Source organism: Convolutriloba macropyga, chromosome 2 (genome assembly GCF_964194025.1).
Source record: "Convolutriloba macropyga chromosome 2, txConMacr16.3, whole genome shotgun sequence".
NCBI lineage: Eukaryota > Metazoa > Xenacoelomorpha > Acoela > Convolutidae > Convolutriloba > Convolutriloba macropyga.
Genome location: NC_134469.1, coordinates 56,801,992 through 56,823,802, shown reverse-complemented (window position 1 = coordinate 56,823,802; position 21,811 = coordinate 56,801,992). Strand labels below are relative to the sequence as shown.

The 21,811-nt window shown below is 35.0% G+C and overlaps 1 protein-coding gene across 1 annotated transcript in view; it reads right to left on the bottom strand.

The window, feature by feature from the left end:
- The window catches only part of LOC142334525 (uncharacterized), a 141,271-nt gene that overhangs the window by 41,962 nt on the left and 77,498 nt on the right, over window positions 1-21,811 (bottom strand). The window contains exons 9-11 of the mRNA XM_075382624.1: window positions 17,649-18,091; window positions 11,889-12,129; window positions 1,976-2,383 (exon numbers count right to left, since the gene is read on the bottom strand). Coding sequence (XP_075238739.1) covers window positions 1,976-2,383; window positions 11,889-12,129; window positions 17,649-18,091 — 1,092 coding nt within the window. The remainder of the gene's footprint in view (window positions 1-1,975; window positions 2,384-11,888; window positions 12,130-17,648; window positions 18,092-21,811) is intronic.

Below are 21,811 nucleotides of genomic sequence, written 5' to 3'. Positions count from 1 at the left end.
TGAACAAAAAATTTCTCTCGCTCAAAAAAAGTTCACACGGCAATTCACGTCAAAACGCCGCCTTAACAAATAGTGCTTCCGGTAACAAAAAAACATAGCCGGAAGAATACCAGAAGCGACTCGAGCATGAAAACTTTACAGAAAAACCGTAATTGCAGCTGAAGCCATTACCTTTTGTATTAAACCATTAACTCATTACCTCCCAAGGTCCGATCTAAAAATTGGTGAAATTTAAACCACTAGCACCCAGAGAAATTAAGCAAAATTTCATATTACTTAAAACATTTGGTAACGTTAAAAAAGCCCAAAATCATTAGGATGGCCAAATACTAATAGGTTGAAAAAGCTGACAGGGCTATCAATATCCCTCAAATAATTCATGATACTAATCTCAAGGTCGCGAAAGCAGACAGCAGATAATCATCGTAGAAACTAAGTTAATTCTTTTTTAAAAAAATGCTCAAATCAGAAAATCTTAAAAATCAGAGAATTTAAAAAGAATCAGAAAATCACTACAATTAGATTTCTAATCACTGCAACTAAAAAAACAGCAAATACTTCTTCCTTAAGGTATATATTCCAGACAAAAAATTGTTTAAAAACAAAACCAAGGACTAAAAGAAATTGCAATAAGTGGTAATAAGTGGAAATTTTGGAACAGGTTTTCTAGCAAACTCTCAGGATTAATTGATGGTGAATGAAATCAATTGCAAACCAAAGAAATGATGAAAATCTAAGAAGCTGAATTCATTCAATATTTAACAACTAAAGAACTCAAAATAACGAATAAAAAAGTAGGTGCCAGGACAAAGCCAGAATGATACAAACCATAATGCGAAAATTACGGACACAAGGTAAGGGACACAGTAACAAAAAGGCATTGAAAAACAAAAAGACTTTGAAAGTTAAAAATCAGATTTAAAAAATGAAAACAAAGAAAATTTATTGTTCAGCATTCGAGACATAGTAAAGGCAACGAGTCATCCGAGACAAAGATCCATCCGCATGAACGGAGCAAATAAGGGAAAATCAGAATTCAAAAAATGTTCAATAAATTTTTGAGACTCCATTTATGAAAAAATTTAAAAAACTGTTCAAAAACTTAACGCCAAAAAATGATTGAATTTTTATTGAAACAAAATTAAAGTCCCTCATGCTGCACAAAAAGACTAGTTCTAATAAAAACCGCAAAACAAACAAAAGACTGAGAACAATTGGAAAAGAATACCCAAATCGGATTAGCATATGTACAATTTTATAAAACAAAATTACATCGAGATAGAAAGAGGCGTTGAGTATATGAATTATCAAAGGCAAGTTGCTATATTAACTGATTTTTGACAAAAAGACGTCTGAATGATCCAAAAATGCAGAAATTACTAGAAAAAAAGCCAAAAATTAACTAAAAAACCAAGAAATATGTGCCATTTTGAACTTCAAACGCATTTTCAGGCTCCGCAAAACACTGTGGTATCAATTTCCGAGGTTTACATTTTAATATAGCATCGCATAAAAATTATTTCAACAAAAACCAAATAAGCAAAAAAAATGGGCCATTTGGACAAAAAACGGCCAAAAACGGTTATCTATATGTGCCATTCAGTCAAAAACTACTTTTCAAAGTCAAAAGGTCAGTCAATAAACGCAGCACATGATCAAAAACTTCTCTCGCTCAGAAAAAATTTGTTCACACGGCAATTTTACTCACTTTCGCTTTTGAGGTCAAAACATCGTCTGAACGAATAGTACTTCCGGTAAAAAAAATACCTAAGAAAACCAATACTCCTCATCGAGTCGTAAAAAAACCTTAAGATAACCAATACTCCTCTTCGAGTCGTAAGACAACCAAGGGCACTGCAATATAACTACGATCTGTTTTTATTTACAGCTTCGCAGCAATAATCAAATGTGAGCTACATTAATCTTGACGTTCACTTAAGGTTATTGATAACTTGTTCGTTTCCGGTCTACTAACTGGTTATTTTGGAATGATTCCACTTTGAACAATTCTACATTTCCGTATTCTGTGCCCACGCTCATCACCCGGTGTGACTGCGACTTTACACTCACGACACCCAACTGCATGCACGTGTACTTTTCAGATGAGTAACACTCGAAGTCCGTTTTGTCCTGTTGTCTCCCATCTCCCTTCTGTCCTCCCTTCCTTTCCTTCACTCCAATTCTGTCCACTTTGAACTCGAACTCAGAGTGGAAAGGCCAAGTGGACTGTGGCTTAGAACCTTTCGATGGCACACAAAAAGCGGCAAAAATTCGCCTCTCACTGACTATCACAAGGTTGTTTTCTGCCCAAGCAATGAACTGAACAATAGCTTTTGAGTTCTCTGCAAACATACAGCTACTGATCAACTTGTATGACGAGGAGCTAAAAACAAAAAAAAATGTATCAATCGAAGAAATCAATCTCCTCACTTCTGCTTAAAGTCTAAGACGATTGATGCTTTCCGAAATACCCGAAAATCGGAAACAGATCGGAAAAAGCATTCAAACAAACAGATGAATTGCTCACAGAAATCGGCTTCATTTATTTGAATAAAGTAAAAAAAAATGAAAAAGACACAATTCAATGATGAATCTATAAGTTCCCAAACAACAGCCAATTGTGAGTTAATTTAGCTATAGAGTGACTATAATTCCACGTCCACGCAGCCGGGTTGGGGGGGGGGCGCAACAGCGGGAGGGGATTTTTGGCTGCATGGGGCCATACGGCCTGAACGCTGTGCAGGAGTGCGAAGGGAGGCGAGGGGGGAGGGCGATGGGGGGGGGGGGGGGAGGTTGTTGTGAGGGGGTTGTGAGGGGTGGGGGCCAATTTTTAAGAACCGCCCTTAACACATAAGTCTCCAAAACAGTTTTCTCTCAACCGCATACTTCAAGACTAGTGAGCTGAAAGGCTCTATGAGAACCTACTGACCACTGTACGCTATACAACCTCCTTATCCTGTTTCTGGGGACGAAAAGCCAAATGCGTCCGACAAAAAATCGCAAATCGCTCAAGCGAAAAATCGCGCAAAAAAAGACCAACGGGGTCGATATAATTGCTAAATATTTCGTTTGAGAGCAATTCCTAAAAAGTGCTACATCATTTATGATAAAACCTTTCTGATATAAGTTAAAATTAATGAGGGTAATAGATGATGACATTGCGCCACATAACAGCAGCTGAAGTGCGGCATGAACAAAAGAGTTCAGGAAGGAGAGAGAGAGAGAGAGAGAGAGAGAGAGAGAGAGAGAGAGAGAGAGACAGAGAGAAAGAGACAGTGTGAGAGATAAAAAGTGAACGAGAGAGAGAGAGAGAGAGAGAGAGAAGGCAGCAAACCCCAACCGATACACACACACACACACACACACACACACACACACACACACACACACACACACACACAGAGAGAGAGAGAGAGCTAGAAAAAATTTCCATGATGAGATTCGACTCTGCAACTTCTAGTTTTCTAGCCTCGTAGTAATTAAATCATGTAAAAAATAATCGATATAATTGCTAAAAATTTCGTTTGAGAGAAATTAAGGATTTCCTAAAAAGTTCTAAATCATTTATGATAAATCCTTTCTAAAATAATTCAGAGTTAATGAGGGTAATAGATGATTACATCACGCCACATAACAGCAGCTGAAGTGCGGCATCAACGAAAGAGTTTAGGAAAGAAAGAGAGAGAGAGAGAGATTGAGCTAAAAAGTGAACGAGAGAGAGAGAGAGAAGGCAAAAAACCCCAACCGACAGAGAGAGAGAGAGAGAGCTAGAAAAATTTTCCATGATGAGATTTGACACTGCAATTTCTAGTTTTCTAGCTTCGTAGGAGTTAAATCATATAGAAAAACTGAAAGCAAAATTTAAAAAAAGTTTATAACTTGCAGTGGGAAAAAGTTCAAAACAATTTTCGTCTCTGGAGTTTCGTCATGTAACCCATCTGCAGGACATAAAAAGGTTCATTGGCCAGTGATGATCGTTAAACTCAGAAAAGTACAATATTCAAAAATTTGAAAAAAATTTGCAAATTTTAACAAAATCTTGCTGAAATTCGAGATATTATTATCTTTAAAACCATTTCATTGTCTCAAAAGACTATGTCTCAAAAGGCATTAAAAAGTTTCACTGGCTCAAACAATTCCATGAACTTGGAAAACGATTAAAAAAAATTGATAACCCCTCCATTACATCTAGAAACTATGCATCAGCTTTTTATCAACACTTGGAGCAGGTCCCCGAGCCCCTGACGCCACAAAAAAAATTAAAAAAAACTATTTTAAAAAAGTCACATAAATAAGACCAACAGGATCGATATAATTGCTAAAAATTTCTTTTAAGAGCATTTAGGAAGGATTTCCTAAAAAGTGCTAGATCATTTTTGCTATTTTTAACAAAATATTGCTGATATTAATATCTTCAGAAACATTTCATTGTCTCAAGAGACTATCGAATATCCATATTTCAAGCCTTAAAAAATTGCACCTGCTCATAAAATTCCATAAATTTGGAAAACAAAAAATTTACGAAAATTTGAAGATTGGAATTTTATTTAAAAATTGCTAAAACTGGATTCATTAAAATATTGATAACCACTCCCTTACCTCTAGAAACTATGCATCAGCTTGCAGCAGGTCCCGGGGCCCCTAGTGCCGAAAAAAAATAAAAATATTCAAAAAAACTTGAAGAAATAAAGGAAATTATTATTAAATTGCGTGTTTTTAATTGGAGTAGCAAAACGCAATTTTTAAGCAGCGCCCATTAGACCAGTCTCCAAAACAGTTTCTGTGAATCGCATACTTGGTTACTAGTGAGCTGCAAGGCTCTAATAGGGGTCCTTTCAATACCCATTTGAGCCCGTAAAACAATCGTCCAAAGAAACCGCAAAAATTATCCCAAAAATTAGCAAAATTCATGAAAAACCTCGGAATTAGCATAAAATTTAGCCGAATTTAAATAAACCTTCAACCCACTACCAAAAACAGCCTAAAATTTAAACAAAAACATAACCAACTAACGTCGGACGAAACGAATTGCTCTCAAACGACCGGCGAGCGGTTGGCTTTATCAGCTGCTAGCCACGGTTTAGTGGGGCTAGCTTTAAATTGATTCGACTATGCAGCTTGTGTTTTCGATGTTAGTAAATTAATCAAATAAAAAACTAATATTTTAAAAATTTGCAAAGTCTTGCAAAATATTACAGAAAACCTTCCAGATTTTGCAGTGAATATGTTCAAGACTATTTTATGTCTCTGGATTTATGTCAAGTAACCCATCTGCAAGATTTACGTCAAGTAACCCATCTGAAAACAATAGCAAATTTTAACAGAAGCTTGCTCAGAGTCAAGATTTTAAAGTCTTCAAAAACATTTCATTGTCTCAAATGACTACCCAGTATCCTTATTTCAAGCTTTAAACAGTTTCACTGGCTCATAAAGATGATGATATCTTGGAACATAATTTTCCGAAAATTTGAAAAATTAAAATTCAAAAAATTGCTAAAGCTGGAGTCATTAATATATTTATAACCTTTCTACTAACTCTAGAAACTATGCAACAGTTTATCATCAAACATTGGAGGATGTCCCTAAGACCCTGATGACGAGAAAAAATGATAAATTCAAAGATTCAAAAAAACTTTAAATTGCAACTATTTTTAAAAACTGCTGATATTAAAAACTTTTAAAACACTCCATAACATCTAGAAGCTATACAGTAAACTATAATCAAACCGTGAGAAATGACGTCACGCGCGCAAATGCCGTTAGTAAGAGGAAGAAGTCATTCAGAAAATTTGACTTTTTCAGCTTTGCTGTGTGAACAAATGTAAAACGAAAAAAGAGCGTCAGACGACGAAACAAAAAAAAACCAATAGCACCGCATTATAGCTTCGCTCAGCTTACAGCTTCGCAGCTATAAAAAAGAAACTGCACGTTGCATTAAAAAAACTGCTTAAATTTGTGATAAAAAACTAATCCATCGACAAAAACGCTTTTCAGTAACTTATTATCACATGCTAACGAGGACTTTCTGTTAGGCTGAAAAACCTGAATGTTGACAAATAAATGTCAACACAAACTGAACAAAAGTGCAAATTTTGTAAAAAAAACGCTACTATTAGTGGTGTTGAAATCTTGAAAATTCCATTACCTTTAGAAACTAAACAGTAACATATTGTCACACCGTAGAGGACAATATGTTACTGGCATATTGTTACAGCTCCTCGGCTCTTGAGGCTGGAGAAATAAAAATTTTTGCAGTAACTTATTATCAAACCCCTAAGGACGTTTTCTGGCCTTTGCATCTGCAAAGAGGTGAATAAGGAAAAATAATTGTGAAAAAAACTTTCGTCTAAAAACTAAAATTCGTCATGTTAAAATGTAGAAACCAATCCGACTAGATACTATTCAGTAACCTATTATAAAACCTAGAGGACGTTTTGACACCTAGTGCTGAAAACAATTAAAAAGACAAAACAATTTCAAAAAATTTGAAAAAATTGTGAAAATTTGTATAAAATTGCGTATTTTTAGCGATCGGTTGTTCGAACGTAGCCAATGGGGTATCCAGATGCTCACAAAACAATACGCAAAAAATTATAGGCTAAGAAACTCGACTAGAAAAGTTGCAAAAAATTTCTCATATTGTCATATTTTTGTCATATTTCTCAACAAAAAAAATTTCATATCCTCAAAACTGTAACCGCTTGTTATCTAAAAATTGCTCAAGTATTAGGGGTCTCTTCAATTCCCATTTTAGGTAGTATAAAAATCGTCAAAAAACCGCAAAAATTATCCCAAAAATCAACAAAATACATAAAAAACTCCGAATTAACATAAAATTCATAGGGATTTCCAGAAACTTTCAAACCAGTACTACAAACAACCTTATATTAAAAAAAATCATAACCTAGCCTCTTAACCAAAAAATTTGAAAAAACAGCTGTAAAACGACGCACGTAAACAAAAAATTTTGCTCGCTTCTAGAATTTTTTTCACACCTATTTCTCGCTCTCTACAAAAATGCGAGCTGAACAAAAAATCACTCTCTTTCAGCTCCACTCTTCATTTTGTTCAGCAACAAGATCACTCCAAACTTTTTTACGTGTTTCATTTTCTGCTTCAAAATTGACTCCAATAAAATCGATAAAAACCAAGCCGTAAGAGTTGCGGAAACGACAAGAAATGGAAATCGATTTAAACGCCATCCAACTACTCATCAAACAAAACGTCTCCACTAACTTATAATTATCTTTAAACAAAACAAAAAAAGAAAAAAGAAAACAATAAAATCTGTTGCAATATGATTTTAAAAATCTGATCAAAATTTGTTATAAATTGAGATCCCGAAATAACTATCTCTGCCAAAACTACTTCACCAAAACAACTAGTACTTACTAAAACCACGTATATAATTTTTTGGGGCGAAATTATGAAAAAAACTCTAAAACAACTTGCACTAAACACAAGCATATAAATCCAAAGAAAATTTCCTTTCAGCCAGTGGGGTATCCAGACAGATGGTCGCAAACCAATAGGTAAGTAATAATAGCCTAAGAAACTTGCCTAAAAACATAAAAAACAAAAAACTGCAAAAAAATTAAGTAAAATAGTTCCAATTTTCGCAATTTTTTGCCATATTTCTCAACAAAACTGTAACAAATGGTTATCGAAAAATTGGTCAAGTATAAGGGGTCTTTTCAATACCCATTTGAGCCAGTAAAACAATCGTCTAAAGAAACCGCAAAAATTATCCCAAAAATCAGCAAAATTCATGAAAAACCTCGGAATTAGCATAGAATTTAGATGAATTTAAAGAAACCTTCAACCCACTACAAAACAGCCTAAAATTTAAACAAAAACATAACCAACTAACGTCGGACGAAACGAATTGCTCTCAAACGACCGGCGAGCGGTTGGCTTCATCAGCTGCTAGCCACGGTTTAGTGGGGATAGCTTTAAATTGATTCGACTATGCAACTTTTGTTTTCCATGTTAGTAAATTAATCAAATAAAAAACTAATATTTTAAAAATTTGCAAACTTTTAAAGAAAAGCTTGCAAAATTTTAAAGAAAAGCTTCAAGATTTTGCAGTGAAAATGTTCAAAACTATATTTTGTCTCTGGAGTTATGTCAAGTAACCCATCTGCAAGACTTGAAAAACTTCGATGGCCAGTGATGATCGTAAAACTCAGAAAAAGACAAAAATTTTCAGACAAAATCTGAAAACAATAGCAAATTTTAACAGAATCTTGCTCAGAGTCAAGATTTTAAAGTCTTCTGCTGTGTGAACAAATGTAAAACGAAAACAGAGCGTCAGAAAACGAAACAAGAAAAAAACCGAGAGCACTGCATTATAGCTTCGCTCAGCTTACAGCTTCGCAGCTATAAAAAAGAAACTCAAGCTGCATTAAAAAAATGCTAAAATTTGTGATAAAAAACTAATCCATCGACAAAAACTCTTTTCAGTAACTTACTATCACATGCTAACGGGGACTTTTGTTAGGCTGAAAAACCTAATTATTGACAAACAAATGTTCAAAAAAATTAAAAAATGCAAATTTTGTAAAAAAAAACGCTAATATTCGTGGTGTTTAAATCTTGAAAATTCCATTACATCCATTACATATAAACTATACAGTGCCCTTAACCTATATAGTGCCCAAAAAAATTTAAAAATGCAAGTTTTGTAAAAAAAACGCTAATATTCGTGGTGTTTAAATCTTGAAAATTCCATAACATTTAGAAACTAAACAGTAACATATTGTCACACCGTAGAGGACAATATGTTACTGGCATATTGTTACAGCTCCTCGGCTCTTGAGGCTGGAGAAATAAAAATTTTTGCAGTAACTTATTATCAAACCCCTAAGGACGTTTTCTGGCCTTTGCATCTGCAAAGAGGTGAATAAGGAAAAATAATTGTGAAAAAAACTTTCGTCTAAAAACTAAAATTCGTCATGTTAAAATGTAGAAACCAATCCGACTAGATACTATTCAGTAACCTATTATAAAACCTTACATTTAAACTATACAGTGCCCTATTGTCAAATCCTACAGGCTGTTCATCAGCTCTTGAGGCTGCAGAAACCTAAAAACCGACAAAAACTTTTAAAACAATTGAAAAAAAACTTTTATCATAAAATTCCTCGAAAAATTGTCGTATTAAAAAATTGAAAGCTATTCCATGGCAAATAAAAAATTTTCAGTAACTTATTATCAAACCCCTAAGGAGGTTTTCTGGCCCTTGCATCTGCAAAGAGGTGAATAATGAAAAAAAAATGTGAAAAAAATTTGCAAGTTTTGTCAAAAAAAGCTAAAATTCGTCAGGTTAAAAAGTAGAAGCCATTCCCACTAGATACTATTCAGTAACCTATTATAAAACCCTAGAGGAGGTTTTTTGACACTAGTGCTGAAAAGAACTCAAAAAATGATAAATATTCTCATTTCAAAAACCTTTAAAAAATTGTGAAAATTTGTATAAAATTGCGTCTTTTTAGCGATCGGTTGTTCGAACGTAGCCACGAGGGGGAGGGAGGGAGTTGGGCAACAGTGGCTTTGGGTGCAACAGCGCGGTGCGGGGTTGGGGCAATAGTGGGGGGTGGTCTTCAACCTCCAAGAACCGCCCTTCACACCATGTATAAGTATAAATCTCCAAAACAGTTTGAGCTGAAACAGAGGTGAAAGGCTCTAAAAGCACTTAATGCCCAATAGGCGCTACCTGTTTATCCCATTTTTGAGGACGAAAAGTCAAAATCGTCAGGCAACAAATCGGTCAAGCCAAAAATCTCATTAAAGAAAGACTAATATAATTGCTATAAACTTCGTTTGAGAGCAATCAATCATAACTAAACCTCATTAAAAAATTGCTTTAAAAGGCCGCACGCAAAGAAAAAATTTTGCTTGCTTACAGAATTTGTTTCACACCTCATTTTCTCGCTCTACAAAAAAGCGACATGAACAAAAAATCACTTTTTTCGCTCAACTCTTAATTTTGTTCAGCAACAAAATCACTCCATATTTTTTTTATCATTTCCCGCTTCAAAATTCACTCCAATAACATAGCCGGCAGATTGCCGGAAAATAGCCGCGATAGACGCTCGTGGCCTTCCATGAATTGAAACACCTAAAGAAATAAGATAGACAGATCGACCACCAGTCCTTTAATAGACCACTAGGCTTTTTGGGTTAGCTTCGGACTGTCAATTTTTTGACACATACGTTCTATTAAGAAAAAGCCCTTAAAGAGCTATTTCAAAACTGATATTCGCAATCAAAAACTCAAGACTAATAATCACGAATTAGGGCATATAAGATTGGCACTACTTAGATGCACACTATTAACTAGTAAAGAAGTGAGGTAAGTCACGCAATTGACCTAAAAGCAGAAACGACGTCACGTACATAAATTTTAAATGCAAAGCAATAGAAGTCACTGAAGTCAATTCCAAGAAGTCAGGTGGTAAAAATCATCGATGGAGACGACGAATTAAAAAAACATAGCAGGACAAGTCCTGACGTACAATTCAAAGAATTTTCATTGACTAAACAGAAAACTAGACCTAGAACGGACTATGAATGAATTGGGAAAACCATATACAAAAACATCCGATCCAAAAAATCAAAAAAAAAAACAGTAAAAATTAAAGTGAAATTGCCGCATGTGAACAAAAAACCACTAGCGAGAAAGCGAACTTTTGTTCAAACACCGTTTTCTCACTCTGCTTTAAATTTAAAGTGAAAAAATTTCACGCCGCAAAACCACTCGCTTTTTCGCTCCACTTCCTGTTTCGGCGTGACCAAAATCACTATTCCAATTTGACATCAAAAATCATGAAAATGTGTGAACAGATCTTAAAAAAAACATAGCAGGACAAGTCCTGACGTACAATTCAAAGAATTTTCATTGACTAAACAGGAAAACTAGACCAATAATGGACTATGAGTGAATTGAGAAAACCATTTTAAAAATCAGATCAAAAAATAAGAAAAAAAACAGAAAATCAATGTCAAAATGACGAATGTGAACAAAAAAACCACTAGGGTGAAATGAAAATTCAATTCAAACAAAACACTAGGCCTAGAATGAGCTGTGAATGGATTGGGAAAACCATTTAGAAAAAAAATCTGATCCAAAAAATCGAAAAAACAGTAAAAATCAGATTGAAATTGCCGCATGTGAACAAAAAACCACTACCGAGAAACCGAAATTTTGTTCAAACACCGTTTTCTCACTCTACTTTAAAATTAGAGCGAAAAAAAAAATTCACGCCGCAAAACCACTCGCTCTTTCGCTCCACTTCCTATTTCGGCGTGACCAAAATCACTACTCCAATTTGACTTCAAAAATCATGAAAATGTGTGAACAGATCTTTTAAAAAAAGACAGCGATCCAATACAATTCAAATTCTCTGAATTGTAAAAAACCAAGAGCACCGCAATATAGCTACGCTCAGCTTACAGCTTCGCAGGTATAAAAATGTGTGAACAGATCTTAAAAAGAAAGACAGCGCCCCAATACAATTCAAATTCTTTGAATTGTAAAAAACCACGATGTCCCCAATAATAGCCGCTATCGCTTCGCGGCTATTAAAAATTGATTTTAAAAAGGACTTCTCCAATACTCCTCTTCGAGTCGTAAAAAGGACTTCCCCAATACTCCTCTTCCAGGCGTAAAAATAAGACAACGCCCCAATACAATTCAAATTCTTTGATTGTAAAAAAATAGGAGCGCTATAATAGCCGACTGAGAAGCTGAAGCGGCTATTAATAAAGGCTACAAACTTCAATCGATCGCACTTAAAAACGCATCAATTTTAAGAGCTGATGCAATTAACGTTGATCGAATAGATGCGACCAGCCAACACTATTGCAGCTATTGAACGAGTTCTTACCATGCAACAGACACTGTTCCATTGGCGAGCAAGATCGCAAACATTGACTCATCTTCTGAGAAGGCAATGCTCCTGGCAGCAAAGACATCTTGTGCATTTTTATTACCCTTCAACTCAACTGCCGTTCCATTCGCTCCCTCAGGTTCGCCTTTCAAATCGAGCGTAGCAACCTCTCTGCCTAAATCGCTTCTCCAGACTCTGAGATGACCATCGCTGCTTGTTCCAATGAGCAAATTATTGTCTAAACACATTACCAATTAAATACACCAATGAGTCACTCGCCACTATGATGCCATGTTCGAATTATTTACACTTTCATGATTTCTCAAAATCAGAAACTGCGGAAAAAATTGATCTGACAGAAAAACCAAAATCTCGTGGTTCCGCAAAATTTCCCCCTTTCATAAAGCACTATGAACCCCAAAATCACGCCCCCTCTCTTAGCTGAACTACTCAATTTGATCAATTGTCTGTCCGCTAACTTTTCAAAACGTGCGAAAAAAATTACTGTACAAACACAGCCGACAAATTAACGTAAGACAGCCGCTGTTGACCAGCATGAAGTACATCGGGATTAAAAGAGTGAAAGAGAAAAAGAAAAGAGATGAAAAACTTACAGAATTTATTTCTTAGTGTCAAAAGTGTTTAGTTGGTGTGCAGTTTGTTAGACTCTAATTTTTTTTAGCGAAATCACCTTGCAAGCTGAAGACTATTAAGCTTAACACTAAGGCCAGTTAACAATCGCTCCAATAAACATTGATAACATAATGCACTGTGACTTAATGACAGAGCTTCAGTTTATTTAAATAAACATCGGTAAATTTTAATTTCGTTATTTTAATTTTCTTATTTGACCCTGTATTCACTACAGTGCGTAATTCAATAAATGAAATACTTTGAAATCCATCCATTTGAACATGCGAGTGAAGTAGGTCAAGAGTCAAACGCAGAACTCACGGGCGCAAGAAAATTGAGTGCTAAAGGATTCTTGCTTGAACAAGAAGGACAGAAGAAAACGGTCAAAAAATTGAAACATTCATTATCTTTTTCCTAAAAACCTTTGATAATTTCTTCACTCTCTCATGGAAATCTCATCAAATAGTAACCTATTATCATGAATGTCTACAAAACCACATTTCTGCAGAACAAGAAAAAATGGCCAGGTTTAAACAAAAAAAAATAGGCAAAAGAAAGAAATAAGAACAAAAAAAACAGCAAAATTATCAAAAAGTCAGCCACACTTCGTGATATTCGTATCCTAAAATTTAATAATTTTTCAAAAAGACTGTCTAGTTACCAATCTACAGCAGACCATATAACTGACAATTTCCATCTATTTACACAAAACATAGCCGGTAGATTACCGGAAAATAGTAGCCGTTGAGGTGTTTGATGCACATCGGCATTGGAACAGAAAAAGACAAAAAGAAGAGACAAATTGACAGAATTTTCTATTTTTTCCAGTGTCAAAAAGTGTTCTAATTTGGCGTGCAGTTTCAGTTAGACTATAAAACTATACTTAATTCAGCTCCTAAACTGGAAGCCAATAAGCTTAATACCAATGTCAGCTAGCAAACACTCCAATGAACTTCGATAACGTAACTCTCTATGACTTAATGACCGGGCTTTATCGGTTTATCCCGTATCGTTCGATTTTGCTCTGTTGACTTTGACAGTATTTACCGCATTGCTAACCTAATGCACTACCATTCAATGAACAGGTCTCGTCGGTTTATCCTGTTTCTTTTGATTTTTCTCTTTTAACATTAGCCGTTTTCACTACATTGCACAATTCAACGCGTGATAGAATTTGAAATCCATTCAGTTGAAACAGTGAGTGAAGTTAATGTAAATCCTGATTTTTCTCTTTTAACATTAGCCGTTTTCACTACATTGCACAATTCAACGCGTGATAGAATTTGAAATCCATTCAGTTGAAACAGTGAGTGAAGTGAAGTAAATCCTGACATAAGTAAAACGAAAAACGTGATCAAAAGCGAGTTAAAGCGAGTTAAAGGTAAAGCGAGTTAGAAAAGGAGAGCGAGTTAAAAAATAATTGCCGTTGAGAGGCTGACGGTGGCTATTAAAACCAAAAACCAACTAGTGTCAGAAAGCTGCTCTCGAATGACAGGCGGCGCAATTTAATTCAGGGGCTGTAGCCTAGATAAATTTTTCTTTATGGGTGAAAAATCAGACTAAGGTCGGGTTCGACGCCCGAGCTTCTGAGTCCAATTCTGCCACCTCGACAGAAGCATTAACCACCCATCAGGGCCTTGTCATCGTCACTCCAACAATCAGTTTTAATTGGGCAACAAACTTTATTTCGAGGTGAGAGCAATTGAAATCACTCAGTAATCAAAGAGAAGTGCGTAAAAAAGCCACTTAGGAAGTCAAAGATTATTCTAGAAGAAAAGTACAAAAGCAATCAAGCAAATAATTTGTATTAAAAAAGACACACAAGTTTACAATAATTGCTTCTCATTTGAGAGCAATCAATAGCAAAAATTGAAATATCAAAATTATTGATAAGTTTTTTGTTAGAAATTAAAAATTATAAATATTTTCCCATCAGCAAACAGCAAACGAAGATAGACTGACTGCTCAAAAAACTCGTGATTGATTAATAAAAAACAAGAACAGGAAAAATAACAAAAATTGTCAAAAAATAGCAATCAAATTTTTGCAAAAGTTGATAAAATTCTTGTTCAAACTCTTTGATAATAATGTCTTTCAAAAATAACCTGCAACAAGCAGGTTCTATACGACAGTGTCAAGAAGATGGCTAGCTGTGAGGAAGAAAAGGACTCAAAAACCAAAATATTTGAAACCATGAACAAATAAGCGAAATTTTTTTGAAAACTCGTTGAACTTCAAGACACTAATATTTCCGAAATCATTTATTTCCCCTAAAACCCACCTAGTAAACCACCATTAAGATTTTAAGATGTTTCATTTAATCAAAAAACTTGACAAAGAACAAAAAATTCATAAAATTTGAAAACATAAAAAAAAAGTCGCCGAAATTTGCGGAGTTATATTTTGAATCTCTCGCAAAAACAATTCAATAACCAATCTTAAAGGACTAAAGTTGCTTCACTGGCCCCTAAAAGCAAAGAAAACCTTGACAAGCGGTAAAATAGTCAAAAATTAAAATGTCGCTTAGATTTGAAATGTTACTATATTCGATCTTTTTTTGTCAATAAAAATTATGCAGAAACATTTACGTTTGCTGGCCCCTCAATTCAACATAACAGGAAAAACGACAAAAAAATCGTAAATCTGGATAAAGGAAACATAGCCGGCAGTTTTCCAGAATAGCTGTGAAAGAGTAGACTTGCGCGCCGTATAATAGAGATAGAAACAGAGAGAGATCTCAATTGAAAAAAATCGACGCCGCTCAAAAACCTATAAAAATCCGCGATAAACCACAAAAGACTGTTAAAATTTAATCCACAGAAGCTTTTATTACACATATGAGTTCCTTCGACCCTACACATACTCAAATTAAACTTAAGTTTTGAGGTGCAAAAGTAATTTGATTGAGTGAGGTAAGCCACGAATGATCAAAGTCTAATCACGCAAAAGAGCCACAAAACATTGGCTAAAGACAATGAGAAATCACGTCACCCGCGCAAATTCCTTTAGTAAGAGGAAAAATTTGATCAGAAAATTTGACTTTTTCAGCTCTTCTGCGTGAACAAAATTAAAACGAAAAAGAGCGTCAGACGACGAAACAGAAAAAACCAAGATCGCCGCAATATAGCTCCGCTTAGATTACAGCTTCGCAGCTATAAAAATTTTGTTCAGAAAAGCTACCAGATTGTCAAAATATAGCGGCATTAGATTCGTAGATCTGCAGTCTCAAAAAGATGGTAGAATAAACAGATCGAAAGAAACTTTTTTATTAAATGCTCAATGTTAAATTTTTTTAAGAATCTGTTTAAATTATTTCAGCTTCTATAAGCTGCCATCAAATACCCTTCATTTAGAATAACACGTACTCACTTGACCTTATCTCTTTGAATTAAAGTAAATAAAGTTCAATTTGAAAGCGAGGTACCTCACGTGCAAACAAAAAAAATAATCAGGCGAATGAGCAAAAAACTATCTTCACTAAGAGCGAAAAATGAAGAACGAAAGGTACAAAAGTCACTTGAGAAGTCAAAGAATATTCCAGACGAAAAGCGCAAAATTGTCACGCGAAAAATTTGCATAAAGAAAAGACACACACTTTATAAAAATAACTGCTCATAAAAATAACCTTCATTAGAGTGACAAGCACTCATTTGACCTTATCTCTTTGAATTAAACCAAAGAAAAGTCAATTTCAGTGAGGAAGTCATTTTTAATAGTGAGGTAAGACACGTGTGACCAAAAATTTAATCACGCGAATGAACAAAAAAACTAGCTCCACTAAGAGTAAAAAATGACGTCACGCAAATCTGCTTTTTCTTCATTCATTCAGATGAACGAATGAAGAAAAAGCAGATTTGAAGTGGTTGTGACGTCATTTGGTTGTAACAAAAATCTTGACGACGAAATCAGTTAAAAAGCCAAGAGAAGGCCAATAATAGCCTCAGCTATCGCTTCGCGGCTATTAAAAATGAAAATTGATTTTCATACAAAAACTGTTTCTATGTGCGATATTTTTAAATTTCATTCGTAGTTAGATATACTCCGGTTCCTTAATGGAGGATAGTATCAATTCCATTAAGCATTAGAGATTATATCTATGACTTATAAAAACAGAGTTTAGGTAGCGGGCATCTTTAGGCGTTATGGGTTATCCAGTTTCTATTTTTGATTTCGTTTTTTATGACTCCGTTCAGTCATAGATTGCTTTACAGGGCACCTGCTGTTTAAAAGCACTTTGAGCAGAATGAGCGAATAATGAAACTAGCCTAGAGAAGTAAAAAAAGACTTCAGGTCAGACATCGAAAAAGCGGCAAAATAAGGTCGAACGAAACAAATTTTTATAGGACGAATTAAAATCAGGTATAAAAGCCGGACTAAATAGCCGGCTGAGACGATGAGGGCGGCTATTAATCATATAAATACATTCCCGATATCATGTCAACCATTCAAACTGTGACTGACTTTCGCCTAAAATAATTGGACACAAAATTTACAAAAATGTGTTGAAAAACAAGGAAAAATTGTTTTATTTCGGGCACAAGAACTTCCAAAAGTAATTTTTTGTTCTTGAATTTAGGACTTCCAGCAACTTCAGAACACTATGTACTTTAAAGACTACTAAAACTTTAATGACACTGAATTTCCACTGGGTTTTACCTGTTTATCCCGTTTTTAAAGATCGAAATAGAGCAAAATGGAAAAAGACAGAGCACCAATACAATCCAAATTATATGGTTGGTAAAAAAGGAGGGCGCCTTAAAAATAGCAGTCGAGAGACTCACAGTGGCTTTTAAACAATAATAAGTTTTTGTGGAATTCCTTAAAAATGTCGTGATGAGTCAACAAAAAAACCAAAAAATTAGTAAAACGAAACTGCAAAACTATTCTTTCCCCTTGCGTGGTGATAGTACCGACCAGAAACCAAGGCAATATTCCTCTCTTTTCTATAGCCTTATAGTCTTTAAGATGAACTAATTTTCATTTAAATGACGATATGTGAATGATCAAATTTAACTTCGATTACGAAGTGGTATGTCACTAACATCATTGCTTGGTAAATTATCTTTTTACATGTGTATTTTCCCAACAGAAGAGCTTTTAGCAATATAAGTCCTTTGGCATTACCTCTGGCCAGGCATAGCTGATTTATGGTGACTCCTGGTACTGAGTCTACAACAGCCAGAGCACACTTCTTGTCTACAGACCAAAGCCGTATGTCTCCGTCCAAAGAAGAGGACACCAATCTCAGCCCGTCCGGTCGAGTGAACACAGCCGCACGCACAGAATCCCGGTGACCACGAAACACATATTCAGCAGTTTTGGACGTAACATTGATTAATTTAATGGTTGCGTCCCAGCAAGCAATAGCCAGAATGGATCTGCGTGGGTGCCAGTCTACACAGTTGATGGCGCAAGGAGATACGCTATCAACTTCCCCCTCCCACTTTCCATCCGAGACATTCCAGAGATGGAGACTGCAATCCCAACCCACACTTGCATACGACATGCCAGATGGATCGCAAGCAACTGACACCACTTTGCGCTCGTGCTTCTTCCATGAAGTGATTCTACAAATTGTTTAATTGCTTTGAACAAAAACACATCTTGCTCACGATAATTCCTCGTACACGAGTACACGCGAGGAAAGACCTTATTTCAATTCAAAGCTTCTAGTTCTTTCTAATTCTATTGTATAAGCTATGCTTTCATGCTATAAACTACTGTTTCCTCCAATTATAGATTATCTTTATAATATAAATACTTCTTTAACTGGAGGCGTTTCATAACGTCAAAGTTTTTGTTAAAATTTTTGCGATCAAGATAATGTTTTATTTAATAAATGTAACTCTGTGCATACAGTGCAGCAATACAAAAAATATTCTCCAGTGTCTTTTCAATTTAAAAGGAATGTTAAACTAAAAAAACAAAGGCTTAAAACTGCCTCCAAAATTTTTCATATTATGCCACCATGAAAGAGATGGTCTGATGAATGACCCCGAATTTTGAACAGATGACTCTATGTGTTCATTTCTATTACTTCACTAAATGATCCATTATCCAACTTATCTGTTCTAAATTCGGGCCACTCATCTTACCATTTTATTCATTGCATCACATGAAGAATTTTGGAGGCTTTGTTTCTCTGCGGCTAAAAAACGTTTCTGTTAAATTGAAGAGCTCTGCACAAAATAGAGCGTCGTGAACCAAAGAATTTCCTTTTTGCTTAATCAGAAACATTATTTATTTTCTATCATATGATGAACCAACTGAAACCGTTCCAATTCGACACACAAACTCAAAAAACAACCAGCATATAGACACCGTTTATGAAAAGTTGATGATTCGGTCACAGAGCTCTGATAAATAGAACCCCGAGACCATCACTCCGGAAACGATTGAGCGTTAACTCGAATGTAGAAGAATCTCGGGAGAAATAATAGCAAAAATTAAATGCCCAACGTTCGAAAAGAGCAGTCAATGTTCAAAAAGGAAGACGTCTAAATTAATTCATGAACAATTTGATTCAGCTAACAATATCATGGTAAGTCGACTTAGGAAATTACTCAAACTTCGGACTTACTTAAAACCTGAAGCAAAACAAGGAAACTATGCAACAGTAAATAATACTAGTCCCGTTTGCACCTCTAAACCTTGGGAGTCTGTAAGGTGCGCAGGGTGGCTGATAGATCACGGGGAAAGACTATTTCCCGTACAAACTAAACCTCGTAAAAAAAGAAAACCACGTATTATAGAAAACCACGTCCAACGTTGGGTTCGTAAAAATCTGTAGAAAACCAACTGAAAATCCTCTTCGAGTAGTAAAAAACATACAAGGATTACATTAATTGCTCTAAACTGCATTCACAAGAAATTTAAAAAAAATGGCGGAACCAAATGCCTCTTACTGATTTCAGGCCACTTAACGATGTAAATACAAACAATTTGAAAACAAATGTTGACAAATCACAACAATTTAACAAAAACCGACAAATGTCGGAAGAATTGCTCTTGAACGACAGGCGAGGCATTTTAATTCAGGGGCTGTAGCCTAAATCAATTTTTTCTTTATGAGTGCAAAAAATCTTTCCCCGCCGGGATTCGAACCTCTGGCCTACCAATCCCCAACCACACGCACTAACCACTGCGCTATGAATCACGTAGTGCTTCTATTCTATTCTGTTCCTGTTCCATTCTGCAACCAAATTTATATTAGCAACACGCTTTACTTCGGAGCAATAGAGATCAATCAAAAATGAAGAACGAAAGCGTGAAAAAGTCACTTGAGAAGTCAAAGAATTTTCTAGAAGAAAAGCGCAAAAAAAATTGCATAAAAAAGACACCCACGTTTACAATAATTGCTATGAACTCCGTTCAAGAGCAATTAATAATACTAGAGCAATGCTGAAAATAATTCAAGTCAAGCTGAACTAAAAACACGTTGCTCGACGAATATTTTGGACCAAAAATGTTTTAAAAGTCCCTACGGTTTTTTCGTAACTGCGAACACTAATTTCTGAGTGCAAAACTAATTGCCTCACAATTTATTAAAACTTTTTTTGTGCAACCTTCCGGTAGCCTTACTTTGGGTTAGCGCTAACATCGCAAATTCCATTGTTTTATTGAACATAACCGCATTTCCAGGACGAAAATTGGAAGCTTTTGAGAGTTTTGTAGCTTTGAAGGACTTTGAGAACCTCTGGAGCTTTTGAGAATTTTTCAGTGCTAATTCAGCTTAAACAATTTCCTCTGATTCTGGGAAAAATCAGCTTAGAACGTTTCAGGAGGCAATATTTTTCCTACTTTACCTTTTGCGAAAAATTTCTGATAGATACACTCGATATTTATGAACAGATTTTCTCAGAAAATACAAAAATTGATAAACGGTATTCTATTGAGAAAACTCTGCTAGGGCCCTTAAATGATAACAGAAAAAAAGATGACGGACAGGTATACCCAATTGTTATTTGACTTCGGCCTCGCCGATTTCAGTTAAACCCAACTGTTGAAAAAAGCAGGCTACATCCTTTGTAGCATAGTTTCCAAACATTTAAAAACATAAAAATTGAATTCAACTGTTGATAAATAACAATAATTATATGTATATAATTATATAATTATATACAATGCAACATTTTGGGCTTAAAAAATGTTTAAAATGACCTTTTAACTACGGCATTCCCAGCAGCTTCCCCACACTACGCACTCGAAGGACTACAAAACGCGGCTAAAGGACTCTAATGAAACTTAATTCCCGCTGCTCGCTACTTGCTACCTGTTTTCCCGTTTTAAAGGACTAAAAGTCAAATGCGTCCGACAAAAAATCGGTACAGCAAAAAATCTCATAAAAAAGACCAACAGGATCAATATAATTGCAAAAAAAAATTGTTTGAATGCAATTAACAAGGATTCCTAAAAGGTGCTAATTCAATTATGATAAAACATTTCCACTATAATTCAGAGTTAATGAGGGTAATAGATGATGACTTCATGCCACATAACAGCAGCTGATAGGCGGCATCAACAAAAGAGTTAAGGAAAGAGAGAGAGAGAGAGAGAGAGAGTGAGATAAAATGTGAACAAGAAAGAGATGGAGAGAAATGCCAAACAACAGTGAGAGAGAGGGAGAGCTAGAAAAATTTTCCATGAGGAGATTTGTCTCTCGAACTTCTAGTTTTCAAGCCTTGTTAAGAATTAAATCAAATACAAAAATACTGAAATGGCAAAATTTAAAAAAATTACATTTCGCAGTGAAAAAAAAAGCATTTTTCATCTCTGAAACTCTGTCAAGTAACCCAGTTGCAAGATTTAAAAAGTTTTGTCGGCCAGTAATGCTCGTTGAACTCGGAAAAGGAAAAAAATATTAAGAACAAATGCAAATTTTATTAAAATCTTGCTGAATTACATGATATTAATATCTTCAGAACCACTTCCTTGTCTCAAGACAGAATCCACCAACCCTATTTCAAGCCTTGAATAGTTTCACTGGCTCATAAAGATCCATAAGCTCAATAAGTTTTCGAAATGAAAAAAATAAACTTTATCAAAGAATTGCTAACAATCGAGTTATTAAAACATTGATAACCAATACATTAACTCTAAATAAAATGTAGCAGCTGATTATTAAACCTTGGAGGAGATTCCTGAGCCACTGGTGATGGATAAAATCAAACATTTCAAAATTATTTAAAAAAACTTGAAAAAATTGCGAACATATATTTTTAAAATTTGCTCAAATTCAAGAAACTAAAATCTTGAAAAGATTCCATTATATCTAAAAACTATGCTGT